Consider the following 15,907-nt stretch of genomic DNA (forward strand, 5'->3'; position numbering starts at 1 on the left):
CTGGCTCTTCATCTGGATCTTTTCCTTTTGCTGAACACCCTTTGTCCCACTGTTGCTACTGCAGTTACTTATCATGGTACACTCTTGCTAAGAAGGCAAATGTACACACAGGCTTTTGGGATATTGAAAACACAGCTTGTATCTCCATCTGTTTTTCAACTAGCTCAGCAAAGCGCCCCCCCCACCATCCCCCTCCCAACAGTAGCAGAAACTTTGTTTGCAAAACTTTGACTCTCTTTGACGGGGTTGCCTGCGATAGCAGGGGACTGGACTCTGACCCAGGAGGTCCCGTTCAGTCCTACATCTCTATCTTAAGAACTCAAGTTCTATCAGTTGTCTCCTTTATAAACACTTTGGGAAAATATTGACTGAAAGACAGTTAGGAAATATGTTAACTTCAGTGCAAATATCATACACTAGTGTCCAAGCAAATGAAACCCAAGTAACCCTAGCTATAAAGAAACATGCATTCTTGGTCATCTAGTTGCATTGTTTTAAAAAATAATAATAATGAAACCTATAGGTTTGTAACCACCTTCTCAATTTTTTTCTCATTGCCTGAATTGGTTTTGCACAGTGCTGAATATAATGAAAAATAAAACCGTATAAGAAACGGGTGTTCAAAATGCTATATTGAACTGTAACACTTCTTTGTGCCATCCTTAAACTGCCAGTTTATTTAGTCTTGAACAAAGGCCAAGAATACAGATAAGTCAATACCATAATAAAACCTGATAGTGCAGATGTGAAACTGTCTATCTGTGTCTTCCTTGAATTAATATCCAGCATTTCAGGACACTATCCAGTCTGAATTCTCCTTGTAAAGTGACTAATTCCAGAACTGCTTTCCAAACAATTGTTGCATTAACTGACTTAACAATCTCTTAGGTTTCTTATGGGCTATTCCAGCAGCAGACACTACTGTAGATAATATTTAAATGGCATATTTTTCCAAGCCCAGCAGAATAAAGGCCTAAGTAGCTATTTTAACTGGTCTGGATTTCCTCAGGAAATATGCTTGGCTGGACAGCTTGCAGTATTTGTAGTGTTGCTATGAAGAAGGCGTTCAGTCACTACAGTGCTAGTTTGTGTTAACAGATGGTATGCCAACAATAGTAATATCACAAGGAGACCTTAATGAGTCACTAGTCGCTTCCAGTCTGATGTCCTACAGTTGGACATTGTACCAAGAGTACAGATAAGTCAATACCAACTTTGCATGATGTCTGATGTTAAATCAGTCAGGAAATTCATGCACAAGGTTCCAACTTCCCACACCTGTAGTTTTACTCCCTTGCTCACATGCGTTACAAGAGTATCTTATATGCTCACATAACATAGGGCCCCACCTGAATGTACCAGGGAAGGCTTTGCTTCTGTTCATTAAAGGAACAGACACTGGCATTTCTGGCTGGTGATCTCCTACTTCTGGCTAGGAGTAGCAGATGCAGCCATCAGCTTCTGTTTTATAGTTCTGGTCACTGTAGACTTGTGCTCCGTGCACTCGCCTACCTTAACCTCACTATACCCACCACACTTCGCTGTTGCCTTGCAGAGATCTACCATGTAAGCCTCCTGTAGCATAGATGGGTAGAAAGATTTGTGCCCCCTTTCCCCACATGGAGCTCTATTACTTTTCCAACCATAGCAATGGAGCAGAGATTAATAGTATTCCAGTAGTGCCTACTACCCCAGTGTCCATCACTGGATATATTTACAGTAAGACAGTTCCCACCGCTCTTCACCAGTTGATTGGGTTTTAAGCCAGAGGGAGAAATACAAATGTTGCAAACATACATGAGAGGTTACAGAAAAAGAAGCAACTTAAACACGTATGAAAATTCCAACTCCTGGATCCTCAGGGGGCCACATTTGAAATTTAGAAAATGTGAACTCTGGGAGCTGGAGCTAGGAATCTGATCTCTATTTTTTCTTGAGGGTAAGGGGACTTCTGACCAGCAGAAAATTGGTGCTTCTCCAGACACGGTAATGTACAAGTTCCTCACTTAGAAGCAGGTATATGGCATGAGCAGAGTTTTAAATCTGAACAACTTATGATTTTTAATCAGTCCTTTAAAAAGCACCTGAAACACTTGCCTGAGCAGCAGAAAGTCTCTCCAACATCTGGACAAAGTAACTGGATATTTGTTTCTTGCCCATTCCCTTCCCACTCTTCACAGAAGACTAAATTGTACTTAGCGATTGGAATTGTAAGATTTACTTAATTTCAAAATGTGTAACCAGTTCATGCAGGAAATGTATGTTTGTTTATTTATTGCAGAAGCTGTTTTTATTCATTTGTATCCTAGTGAGTAGCAATTGATCTTTGTGATCAGTTTCTTGGTTGCTACATAATTGTATCCTTAGACTGTATCTCTAGGCTGAAACATCACTTCCAAGTAATTTAAGTGGCTGAAGATGGGTGCTGAGAATGTTATTATACACGGATGCCCACTTGTAGAGCTGTGAACAAGTGCACAGTACAGTTTTTGGACACAGTTAATATATTTAAGCCAAACACTTTTTTTATAAAACAATTTTAAGAGGTGGTCTAACTTTCCTGGTCTGAATTTTTTTTATATTTCCTTTATATTGTTTTACAGGCCTGGTGGGTAGGAAAAGACTTTTCTACAGATGTCTGGAAAGTCTGCATCAATATCACTAACTGTACAGTCATTAACGAAAACAATTCAGGTGAGTATTAGTACATACTATTAAGCTGTCAAACTAGAAGCTGCTTTTAAACAGTATCATGTAAATAAACTATAAAATGTTGCAAGACAAAAAAACCTTAATATCTCCATTTCTCTGCCTCCATTTCTCCATCTATGAAATGTGGATGCTATTGCTTTCTCTCCATCCTACAAAGGAACTGAGAATTAATGTTCATAAAGTGCACTAGAGTGTGTTTTGAAAGGTCTGAGATAAAGTACACCCCCTATTTTCTGGCATCAAGAGTCCACAGCAAACTAGTGAGACTAAAACAAAACAGAGGTCCCATGTGACTGCAATGAAGGGCATTAAATGCTAAAAATAAGTTCCAGTTTTCAAATTCTAACTTATTCGCTATTCAGGTTCTTCTAGTATTAATGGTAGTTACCAGAAATACTTCTGAGGGGTCTAACTTAAAGATTAACAAAACAGAACGCAATGCAAAATCTTAACTAAGGGAAAACAATGTACAATATGGACTAGATTATCCCATTTTTAACATGAGTGACTTCACTGGGAATAAAAGATGTATTTCAGTTACGAGAGAAACAGTAGTAACAATTTCTCTTATCCCATCCATTCATTCTTGGTTTATATCCAAGAGGTGAACAATTTGACAAGTATAATCATGGATGGATAGAAAATCATTGTATTGTCTGTCTACAAGTCCATTTAGGGAGGAGTTATGAAGATTATTAAGGTAATTTATGGCCTCCACCATGGTATGATTATAGTAAGGACCTCAAGTATTTAAACACAACAAAACCAAACTAAAAGTCTCCACAGCCTTTCCATTTCAGTTTATAGAGCAATAGCTGGATTAATTTACAGGGTTGTGAGACTAAACTGAGGAAGAGATTAACGGAAGTAGAGTTTTACACTGAGTTTTGAAAGCCGGTAGGTCCGTGGTCACTTACCTCTTCTAGGTCTGCTGCAATGCCCTGCTCTGCATTCACGAGCCATCTCCACGGTGGTGGTGGAATATACCTGGTACAGGAGGACATTATTTTGGAGCAAGACAGTGTTTTTAATAACTAAAGTCAGTTCTATTGAAGGCTTTGCATATCAAGACAAAGGGTGTCTACGCTGCAGTTGGACGTGTGACTGCAGCGCGTGTAGATGAACGTGAGCCAGGGTTAATCTAACTAGGTCAGGTATCGACAGCAGCGAGCTAGTTGCCTGAGTACATACCCAGGCTCCCTGGCAGGCTTCTACTTGGGCGGCTAGTCTGCACTGCCACTCATGCTGCCGAAGCTTCACTGCTGTTGGTACCTGAGCTGGTTAAATTAAATCTAGCTCAAGAACGTCTACATCTGCTGCAATCCACACCTCCAATTTCAGTACAGACACATCCCTTCACCTTCAACTGTACCCTGTATTATAGGGCCACAGTGTAGAAAGCAGAACAGTGAGCCATTCACACTGGCCTGTGTTACAGTAGCTCGTCTGCTTAGCATTGCACTGTCCACTCTTCCTTATTTAAGAAAAGGCAACCAGAGACACACTAGCACAGGAATCCTCAAACACCTGACCTTAGGTACTTTCTAAAGGACAGCACTGCTGGAATCCATCCTGAATACTGCAGATCATGCTTGCACTGCTATATTCTCTGACTTCACCTCTGTATAACAGATCAGAAGCATCTGAAGGGAAGCAAGTGATGGAATTGGGAAGGTGTAGTGTGAGAGGCTGGGGAAGCTCCATTTGTACATTGTGGTTGCAGGGCTGGCAGAGACTGTTTAAAAAGCTGCCTTTAATGGGAAAGCAGTAATAGATTCTAAGACCAGAAGGGATTATTGGGATCATCCAGTCTGACTTCCGGTATAGACCACCAAACGTCCCCCATGTAATTCCTACAGCACATCTTTTAGAAAAGTCAGTAAGAGGGGAAGGGTGAGTGGAAGTAGGAAGGTGGCACAGAGGCAGTGGCTTAAACAAGAAGGGAAAGCTGCAAGAAGGAGGGTAGCCAGCAAATCCCAGTAAGAACAGACTACCTGGGAACAGGTAAGGGTTGGTGCTGGTAGTGGAAGCAGCTGGGGAGGAAGGTTTACAATAAAACCTGGTTTTATTTTCACAGAATATCAGTCTGTGCAGGCTGTTCAGGCCACCATGATCCTGTCTACTATTCTGTGTTGTGTGGCATTTCTGGTTTTCATTCTTCAACTCTTCCGCCTAAAGCAAGGAGAAAGATTTGTGTTGACTTCTACGATCCAGCTCCTGTCATGTGAGTGGTTCTTTGACATGTCTCACTTCAATAGCCCTTCCATTAAAAGTGAGAAATAGGGTTCAGAATGGAGCCATGGTACAACACAAAGCAGAAGCAGAAAAATGTTGTACATAATTGGTAAGCTTTTTGCCAAACATTTGTTAGATTTCTAGCTTAACACTAGATTTTAAATTTAAAACATAAATTTCAAATTAAATGTTCTGATTTTTTTTTTTTTTTGGACTTTGGTTTTGACAATTTAAAAAAAAACATTCACAAAACATTTTGGTTTCACAGAATCTCCATTTTCTGCCAAAAATGTTTTGATTGGAAAAACTTCATCCAGCTCTGACCGTATTTTAGTAACATGACTATTTCAACTTGGCTTAAGAAAAGGATTTGGAAGCCCTGAATTACTCTAAATACAGTTATGATTGCAAAGAGCAGCATCTGGGCAGGGGATGAATAGAGTGGTTGAACTACACACTGTGAGCCTGTATAACTGCTTTAAATCTCTTTTTAAAAAGTAACAGACATTGTTTTAATTCTTTCTTTCTTTCTCCTCCAGGCCTGTGTGTTATGATGGCAGCCTCCATTTACACAAATAGGCATGAAGATCTGCACAGGAGTGTTGGATATGAGATTGATTTTAGTGGCCAATATGGATATTCTTTCATCTTAGCCTGGATTGCATTTGCTTTTACTCTGATCAGTGGTGTCATGTACCTAGTACTAAGGAAACGTAAATAAATGTCAGCAGGTAGTTATTTCTGTCATTGCAGTCCAGAAGCAGAATTTCAGTAACCATTTTGTATATAATCATTTGTGTTTTGTAGTAAAGGTATTGTTTCTCTAAAAATGTACTGTGTTCTTGGTATGAAAGACTATATGGAAAAAATAATGCAAGTTGACTGGAACACTTTGCCAGCTAGGGTCAAGAGTCTGAACAAGCCAAGGCCAAATTAGCTTTCCTTTGTACATTTCACAACTTTAAAGGGCTGCCACTAAATTAGGCATTCATAAGAGTTTGATCCTGCCCTCTAAATGGTTCACATCATGTATAGTGGAAAAGATACAGTACATGCTTATTACATTGTTAGCAATGTGCTACTAGAAATCTGCTTGGGGAAAGAAGAAGACACACACACACTCACTCACTCTCTCTACATTACCTAAAAAACCATTAGGGGAGTTCAAAGATATGCTCAGTGCCTATCATAGTAGGGAACCTGCATTCTTGCTGTTTAACTCTACAATACATGCTCTACAAGCTTTTATTAAAACCCCTTGCTTTGAAAAAGTTAAACCACTCCCTTTTGTATGCTGAATTTTTTCAGATTGTGAATGCTCTGGACACAAGCAGTACAAACTGTCAATAATTCATTGCACGTTTTGGGTCTGGAATTGGTTCTGTTTGTACATGCTGAAGCTAATTTACAAACAAAACAAACCCTAAATGCTCTCAACTCTGCATTGTGCATGACTTTACTCAACTCTTGATCTACCTTAAAATTTGCTTGCCTCTATTTCAGGCTTTTTTAAAAAAAAATTTTTAAGCTAACATGTTCCCCACTGATAGCACACATAGGTTTGGATGTACAAGTTAGCATGAAGTATTTACTTGTAAAGTGACTTCATGACAAAACAGGAATGTCATGCTAAAGTATTATTCAGGACTGCCCATTAGGAAATCCTGGCAAAAGATGTACAGGTGGCCTTTAACTTCTGTTGGAGATGTTTAAAGGAGCCTAAACACACCAGCTCAACACATCAGGATGGGGTTTTCCTAAGCCATTTAGCCCTGTGTACTTAAACTTCCTCAAAGTGACTTAAGGATTTTTTTAATATGGAAATAACTGATATAAGCCTGTACTAGGTATTAAACTTAAATAATCTCCACTGTAAAATACAGTTTTGGTTAATGGCGATTTTAAAGGTTGATCATCCTTGAAGGTTGTCATTTTTACTTGTCTATTGTAGTGTGTGTTTAAAGTAACATTTTATAGTTTGGCATAATCAATCTTGGCCTTTTTTACCTACCACAGTTGGACAAACCCCATGTCTAGAAAAAGGAAAGCTAGTAGGTTTTGAATAGGCCTGTAACTAGTTACACTTGAGTCAGATCAGTAATAGCATAGCTCTACTGAAGTCAGAGCTACACCCTATAAATCAGTGAAATAGCTGACCCACACATCTTCAGTGAGATAACACTTGTTTGACTACTCACAAGGTAGGAATGGATACAACTAAGTGAACCATCTTAAACGTGGGAATGGGTCTTGCTCTGTTTCCCAAATTGGTGGTGGTTATGTATTACTTGCAGGGGGCAAGAAAAAACTAATGGCTTAGGGTATGTCTTCACTACCCACTGGCTCAGCAGGTAGTGATCAATCTACTGGGGATTGATTTATCATGTCTCATCTAGATGAGATAAATCGATGCCTGTACTCCACCTCGGCAGAGGAAGTAAGCAGAGTCAACAGGGGAGCCGCTGCCACCACAGCTGACTTGCCGCGGTGAGGACAGCCAGGTAACTCGAATGAAGATACTTTGACTTCAGCTATGCAAATAGCGTAGCAGAAGTTGCGTATCTTAGTTCAAACCTCCCTCCCTAGTGTAGCCCAGGCCTTTGAGAACAGGTAGAGTAAGAGGGAAACTAGATTTAAAGTAGTCCTAGTACTATGCTTTCTTGCCCTTGTAACATGACAGTGCTAATCTCCTACCTGCCTTATTTTCCTTCTAAGTGTGTCCTAACTTGTGAAGTTCCTAACTAACACTCCTTTAATTTGTAATATTTGTCCCCCAATCTTCATTCTGTTAAAGGAATAATTAGGTACACAGAATAGAATTTGTTCTGTATATAAACAGATGTACTATAAGGAAAGGGTTAAAGTAGCATTCACCCCAAGAATTTGATATTCTGGCTTACATTTCATGTAATGAACAGTAAAATGATCTAATGAAATTATAAAGCAAATACCTTTAGCCATAAGTCAGCTACATAGTTTTGGTCCAACAGTCCAATATTTTATAAAAGTTCATACATTACAGTATAAATACTAATTGTGCCACTGACTGGCTACTTGACAGATACTGAATCATTTTACCTGGGTCATTTTATATTTGACTATTTAAATATGTAAGATACAGCATGCATATATGTACATACATGTATACACAATCATGCTTTCATAATGAAAGCCCTAACACCCTAAAGCAAATAGCATATGCTGGAAGAGTACATACAGCTATCTATAGATGCTGCCATATTTTAGTTAGACCAAGTGTGAATCTTTTGTACACTGAAAGCTCAAACTTTTCTTGACAGTTTGTGTCTTGTGAGAGGAAAACCATGATTTTAGGATATTTTTTTTACCTACTCTGCCTTGAAAATATTCCATTTTCTGTGTTTTATATACTCTGAAATTGTACATGAAAATAAAGCAGAAACAACTACTGTACTGTAACAGCAAGCTTGATACATTTGATAGCCCTTACATTGCCTTAAAGTTCTGGATCCATTTAAACGTTGTGTGTGAGTATTTCTGTGCAAATAAGTAAAAATCAATAGCTCTTTACTTTCCCTGTGAGATCCTCATTAGGACACTATAAATGAAAACAAGTTAGTGGTTCTTTATGGGAGAAGTATCAAGAAGAATTTAGTCAGATAAGGTAGATTTTCCTTAGTTGTCTCTAGGTGACTGGAAGTAGCTAAGCAGCTAGAACTTCATGGTCTCACAGTGTGGCTATGAAGAGGGACCCTTTGATTAAAGTGGAGCCTGCTCCTTTAGCAAAGTAAAACCATATTGCTAGCATATAAATTTAATAAGGGTTTAGCTGAGTGTTTAAACTAGGACATAAGGGAAAGATGACAGAAACCAAAGAGCACATAATTTAGACAGAACTTAGATCAAGGAAGTAGGTAATACAAAAATCTGTATCCAGTGAAAGGAAGGACCCAAAACAAACCAGGCCAGGAAAAGATCACAAGAAGCGTGTAGGCCATCAGCAAAGTATAAGGAGGTAAATGACCAAGGCATCTGTTAAAAAGTGAAAGTGAGGTCTATGTACAAATGCAAGAAGCTTAAAAGCAATATTAAAATGCCTGGCAATGGCAGAGGCCTTTCATATAATAAGCATTACTGAAACATGACATCAGTTAGGTTAAGACTTCACTATGAATTACACAGAAAAGATAAGACTATACCAAAGAGGTGGCCAAACAGCACATTATTTAAAAGATTCAATTGAATCCAATGAGAAGTATTGAATGGAGAACACCACGTGGCTGAATGTGGATGGATACAAAGCTTCTGCAGTCAGATGTAAATATATTAGGAGGGCTACACTAATAGTTTGACTCAAAATGATGAGCACACACTACTCAGAGGTCAAACTACCAGCCAAGGCTAGGACATCGCTGGGGGAACTGGTCCAATGGCACAACAGGACAAAGTTTTGTTTGAAGAAGTAATCATTAACATTGTTTCTCTAAACAACCAGTTCTAAAAACACACAAGAGGCGAGGCTTTCTTCAATTCAGTCTTATGCACAACAGAATAGCTACTGTTAGACTCACTTTTGAGAATTATGAAACAGTGACCACAATATACAGTAGTTAAGTTCAACTTCTTAAGGGGAAATAAGATTCCAGAAATTGGTACAGTAACTCTAAACTTTAGAAAGGGAGATTTCAATATGGAAAGAGCTAGTCAAAGGTACTAAAGTAAAATTCTTGGACTATCTTATGTTTTTCTTAAGTCAAATCCATACCACATTTAAGGAGGCATGCACACTACTAAGCAAAAAAGAGACAGCCACACAAGAAATATATAACTAAAAGGCAAGATTGAAAAAGTTATTCAAGAAAAACAGATCTTTCAACATTTGGAAATCAAATCCTAATGAAGCTAACAAACAGAAACATAAGTTACAGCAGGCAATAAGATATCTCAGAGGGAAGTTAGGAGGTATAAAATAGATTCTGAAGAGTAAACAGCGAACACTATAAAAGAAACAAGGAATTCTTTAAATATATCAGAAGCAAGGAACCTGCAAAAGAATCAGTGCATCTGCTGGGTCAGTATGGGTTAAAATTAAGGACAATAAGCACCTAGCTGCAAAGCTAAATGTTACGGGTTGTTTTGTTGTGTGTGGGTCTTCACCACAGACGATGTTAGGGAATTACCTACCCAAAACTCCTCTTTGTTGGTTAATAAAGAGGACCTGGAACAAACTGATCCAGATTATATGTATCCAAGAGTTTTGAAGGAGTTCATCTGTGAAATGACTGAGTTATTAGCAAAGATGTCATTAGAAAGAATTTCTATGCCACAGGAGTGGTAAAGTAGCAAGTGTTGTATCTGTATTTTAAAAAGTCTCTGAGGGTATTCCAGGGAATTGCAGAGCAATAAATCTTACATCTTTACCTAATCAACTAGTTAAAATGATAGTTAAAAAAAATTCACAATGAGCACATTATTATGGTAAGGTAGGGTCTAACCAGTATGGTTTCTGCAAAGGAAAATCATGCCTCGCTAATCTGGTAGAATTATTTTAATGTGTCAATGTAGTATATAAAATAGTAACTGCTGATAATGTAGACTTTCAAAAAGTATTTGACAAGGTCTCTCACAAGAGACTATTATATAGGTATGACGTGACAAGCAAAGTATTGCAAGATACAAACAGAAAACTGAATAGATTCAGAGAACACCCTCAGTGTAGCTAAAGTTCTATCATTTTACCTGATCAGGCTGAAGTCATTCAGGAGCAACCCTAGGCTACTTCTTGTGTGGAAGACAGAATAAGGGATCAAGCAATGCCTACCTAAATGCTGTGTTAATGGATGCTTACTTGTATTAAATCTTGCTATGAGTTTAAACCCACAGTTTAAAGTCCACCAGGGGTCAAACAGCTTCTGCAGCTTCCCACGAAAGCATACCAATCTCTGAAAACTGCAGGGCAGCTACACTGTGATCTGTCCACACTTCTACACCATATTATTCCCTAGCCACAGCATTAAGATCCAATGTCTGGTTTGGCAGAAATTCAAATAAATTGAGCACCCATCTCCAACCTACAAAATCATTGCTTTTGAGTCATTAGAAGTGGAATACATGCAAACATTCACTCAAAAGAAAATGACGGTGGGTTGTTACTTCAAACAACCTAAGTTCCCCATCCCAGGGTGGGATATGCTTCGTCCATGCAGTAAGAGATAGGAATACCAATTTTGGAAGAATTAGTTTTCATGTATGTGTTGTCTGAACTTGACAGGTACTTTATTACCAGTCAATGTTATAATATTCTCATTCTGAGATAAGCATATGGAAGAATATATTACTGAAACCATAAGGCCTATCACTCTGAGGAAGAATATTACAGTTGGTTGGAATTATCTTCATGTTTGAGAATGGCAGACTTGCCTCTGGAAGGAAAACCTTTCTTGTTTGAAATCTACACATCACCCAGACAAAAAAAACTTTCTGTATAAGAAGGTAAGATTTCTTTCAATTTATTCCGAGTCCCACTTTCTCAAAAAGTAAACATGTACGATGACTTCTGTAAGGCCTTTGTGAGCCAGTTATACAAATAGGGGTAAATCTAAATAGTCTGACACTTCCAATGCACTGCCAAATTCACTGCTGGATTGGACCACATTGTTCTGGCAGGTTGTAAAAGTCCTTTTAATACTGGTAGAACGAACGATCTTGGAATTAGAAGGGTTCCCAGAATATCAAAGTCAAGATGAGTGATAAAAGATTATTTCCACAGAAACTGACGTTAAGTAGAAGCCCTTCTGGATACCATCTCATGAAATTTTATGGCATATTCAGACAGGGAAGATGCTGCAGCAATTCCACTGTCATCTGGGGATGTCTGGTCACTAGGCTTTAGATCAATGTCCTGAAATTCCACAACTCATAGGTGGTTATTCTGATAAAATGTCTGGGACAATCAAAGGATAGCATTCCAGAGAACCGGATCTGGTGAATGGGGCTTCCCCTGAGGTCTTGGGGGGAATGACTCCTCTATAAAGGCTATTCTCAACCTCTGTATAGTATCTCAAAGAAAGCCAGTAGACCCATCCAGACCAAGGAGGAAACTGAAAGACACCAGAATCAGGTTCTCTGTCATAGAACCTACCAGGATATAGGCAGAGCCTGTGTCTGTTTGGACTATGTAGAGCATTGGTCTAATGTCTACTCTAAAATGTTTTTTTGCCAGGTGACTGGAACTGAGGTGGTAGAATAACTTGCCTGTCCCTATCTGACTAATCAGACCTCAGATCAGAAGCAGAAGATATTGGTGAAATGAAAGGTCTTGGCAACTTTAAAACTGAAAGGGAGAAGTAAACTTCCCTTGTGAGTTCACGGAGATTTAGGAGATAAAAGCACATTTGAATATGCTATACAATCTTTTATTTCTCTCCACCTTGTATCACCTGTATCTTTCCCTTCTGGAGATACTGTAGTCCAAGTATCTTCTGGATCAGTTACTATTGGCTACTGTTAGTTGGCGCTGGGGTGTAGAAGTTCTAAGATCCTAAGAAATGTAAATAAATAATTATATTGTTTTGTTCAAAGTTTTTAATCCTAGCTAGCTAACTATGACTAAAACTACCTGAAGATGCTGTCTTGCTTGAAGAGGTTGTTCTGGAGAGGTTCTAATATAGACCATTCACAACCTTGGCTGGAATGAACTGAGGTGTCCTGAGTGCCATGCTTTTACATAGGCTCATCCTCAGAATGCTCAAACCGGTGAGGGAAAATGCAGGAGAGCACTCCAACAGGCACTGCTAGAAAACATTCCACCACTCAAGATGCACCAAGGGCACAAACCCAAGAGTGGGAACATGTAGAGGCCATTCAAAGAGCGGCAAATTATTGCAACAAAATGATCTTTCAAGTTGCTTTTGTTAGAATTTTTCCATATATGAAAACTTTTGTTTAATACTGAAAGAATCAAACTTATTGGGTTTTTAAAATATTTTGAGTAACCTACATAGCGTGATTTAAACTGTATAAGAAAAACTTACATTGCTTGTAGTTATTATTAAAATTAAATTAATCCAGATATTTTCTATTTCTTTATAACCTTGCTGTAATGGACACACTACAAATATCACTGAATTCATTTCAATATGCATATTTAAACAGAAAGCCAACTGCCACCACAATGACTTTGTAATTAATAATTTTGTAAATGAATATTCTAGAACCATCACTAACATAAGTAATGGGTCACCTACCTCTTTGTGGCATTATGAAATGTCTGTCTGGATGAGTAATGACTACCATTGTACCACACCTAAAGGCAAGTGAAGCCTCTTTAATACCAGAAGATACAAGCAGGTGAAGTACTTATAAAGCAATGGAAAACATTTATTTATCAACACTTTAATCAACTTCCCCAGAAGCTTAATTCTTGCCCAAAATGGGTGACAACGAAACAATCTCACTTGGTGTTCCTTTACAATGCAGCATCTCTAAAAAGATCATGGTCCAGATGATTGTCTCAGGTGATTGTAGTAGGGTAATAATACAGGAACTATAGTGTTTTAAATACTACAGAGACTTGCATCCTTACAAACATTTTTCAGAGGCTTCAGAATAATGGAGATGCTCCTGTAGTACTGTTTGAGTATACTCAAGTACAAGAATTAAAACCTTCTGAAAGCTTGTGTACCATTTAGTGAAGGAAATGGAACACAAAAAAAACACTATTTCCCCCAAAAATACAAAAAGGAAGGGTGAACAAAGCACCACAAAACTCATGACATGTTAGATTTCTCATCTCATGATCGTCATCAAAATTCATAGTTACCAAGTAGAAAATTTTATTCCTTTATGTCCCAAGTACATCCTACATGTAATGATGCCCATTGAAAGGAATGGGAGGGGAAGGACTGAGAAGGAAAATAACTAAACTAAACACAGAACTGAAATTAGTTTTATAAACAGAATTCTCAGTGTCAAGTTATTAGAAACAACTTACAAAATGTATAGAACAATGCTCAGAATATAAATAACTGATAGTTGGCATGATAGATAAGAAACAGAACTGAGCGAATACAGTCTGTAGTACAATTCATTCCTTGGCTCTGGATTGTATACAAGTAAAAATACAATATTTCAAACTGAAACAACCATGTAACAGTTATTGAGGTAGCTTATGAGTTTTCCAGAGAAATTAAAGTAATTGACTGTATATCACAAAATGGTCCATAACGTCCACATACATCTTTTGATTGTATAGTAAAGTAGTACTTCTTGGAGGCTGTAAATTGTGATAAAGAACAAGCCATTGGTAGGGGCAAAGCCTTTATTTCTCCTATTTTCTTCCAGTGTGGTACAGTACTGTTATTGGAGTGTTCATGGTATATGAACAAGTGATAGCTCTCTACAGGAGCGCACATGGGATCAATCTCTGTGACAGTCCATGAGAGTGCAATACCTTTTGGATTTTGCACCTGAGCCAGTTTCAGTTCAGGCTTCTGAGGTGGCACAGTGTCTCTGACTCCATCCTTGAGTTCTGGGTATGGAGGTATCCTTGGTAGCGGAGGAAGATGTGGAAAATGTTCAAGAACCTACGGAGCATAAAAAAAGAAAAAAAGGTGAATAACTTAGCATTACTGTAATATTTCTTTAATGAACAAATCAACCAATGTGCGCTAACTTTTGATTCAGATTAAGTGTTTCCATTTTAGGAAACAGTTTTGAAAGTGTTAAGGAGTTCATTGTAACAGCTTTACCAAACAAGTTTTTTTGTATTGTGGTAAATAATGCTGCATTAGTTTCATTTTAGGTATTTATTAGTTCAGTAGTTCTTAGAATGACTGTATGGATAAGAAAAGGAGTACTTGTGGCACCTTAGAGACTAACCAATTTATTTGAGCATGAGCTTCCGTGAGCTACAGCTCACTTCATCATGCTCAAATAAATTGGTTAGTCTCTAAGGTGCCACAAGTACTCCTTTTCTTTTTGCGAATACAGACTAACACGGCTGTTCCTCTGAAACCTGTCTGTATGGATAAGAATACTAAATTCAAACCAACAATAGTATTTTGTTAAATTGTTTTGTTTTCTGGTATGTCATGCTGCAATGCTTTATTTACTGAATTTATGTTACTTTACCACTTTTTAAAAAACCCTTCCAAAGACTCCCTCTAAACTAGCCCTATTTTACAGTCTCTAAGAGGTCAACAGACAAGAACAGTCACAGGAAATGATCTATTGCTGCTACATAAATGTTTAAGTTTTGCTAACTGATTTTATTTTCCATAAATCCAATACTCCTCCCCCTCCCCCCCCGACACAAAAGCGCAGAAGACACTACTAACAAACATTGTGTTAAGATTATTTTTGGTTGTCCCAAAATGAGTGTTGCAGAGGTCAACATTATATCTAGATAGATTTGCATAGTCACAATTCAATGAGTGTTCTGTTATTGCACTCTGATAAATTTTCCAAAAAATACCTACAGATTCAGGCAGGCAGCAGCACATCCATAGGACTGAAAGGTTTTAAAAAAGTTAACTTTACCAATATGAATAATACTGTAGGTATCTTGATCAAGTTTAATTATTATTAGTGAATTTTGACAACCATCCTATAATCGGATTGTTCTGTACAGATATCATACAATGTAAGATGCTGAAAGAAAGAGCTTATGTTCCTATCTCACTAGCAATTACCAGAGCAGAAAGCTTGCACTCTATGTAGGTCTTCAAAAAGAAAGAAAAGTTAAACTGACAGATCTTTAAAAACTGCTGCTTAGATTTTATCTCAGAAGAAATCCAAGAAGGCAGCTGTGAAGAGAGTGTCAGCTATTTTAGAAGGTTTATTCTGGTTTCATATCCTTTTGAACATCCAGAAGGACAGAATAAAAAGCAGAACTGACATAGTGGTTCCACCCTCCTCATAGTACTAGAGTCAGTAACAAAAAAATCCCAAACCACAGAACTGTCTTTTCTCCCTGTACATT

At 38.0% G+C, this 15,907-nt stretch overlaps 2 protein-coding genes across 14 annotated transcripts in view; one reads left to right on the forward strand and one right to left on the reverse strand.

Moving 5' to 3' along the window:
• Positions 1-8,445, forward strand: part of EMP2 (epithelial membrane protein 2) — a 31,743-nt gene extending 23,298 nt beyond the window's left edge. Inside the window, exons 3-5 of the mRNA XM_048866651.2 lie at positions 2,604-2,694; positions 4,790-4,936; positions 5,487-8,445. Of these exons, the coding sequence (XP_048722608.1) occupies positions 2,604-2,694; positions 4,790-4,936; positions 5,487-5,668 (420 nt within the window). The 3' untranslated portion in view covers positions 5,669-8,445. The remainder of the gene's footprint in view (positions 1-2,603; positions 2,695-4,789; positions 4,937-5,486) is intronic.
• Positions 8,446-13,220: 4,775 nt separating this feature from the next.
• ATF7IP2 (activating transcription factor 7 interacting protein 2) overlaps positions 13,221-15,907 on the reverse strand; it is a 66,230-nt gene continuing 63,543 nt past the window's right edge. For all 13 annotated transcript variants that reach the window (XM_075132785.1, XM_075132780.1, XM_075132781.1 and 10 more), the window contains one exon: positions 13,221-14,510. In XM_075132785.1, the coding sequence (XP_074988886.1) occupies positions 14,094-14,510 (417 nt within the window). In that variant the 3' untranslated portion in view covers positions 13,221-14,093. The remainder of the gene's footprint in view (positions 14,511-15,907) is intronic.

The sequence above is a fragment of the Caretta caretta genome, chromosome 10 (genome assembly GCF_965140235.1).
Source record: "Caretta caretta isolate rCarCar2 chromosome 10, rCarCar1.hap1, whole genome shotgun sequence".
NCBI classification, from domain to species: Eukaryota; Metazoa; Chordata; order Testudines; family Cheloniidae; genus Caretta; species Caretta caretta.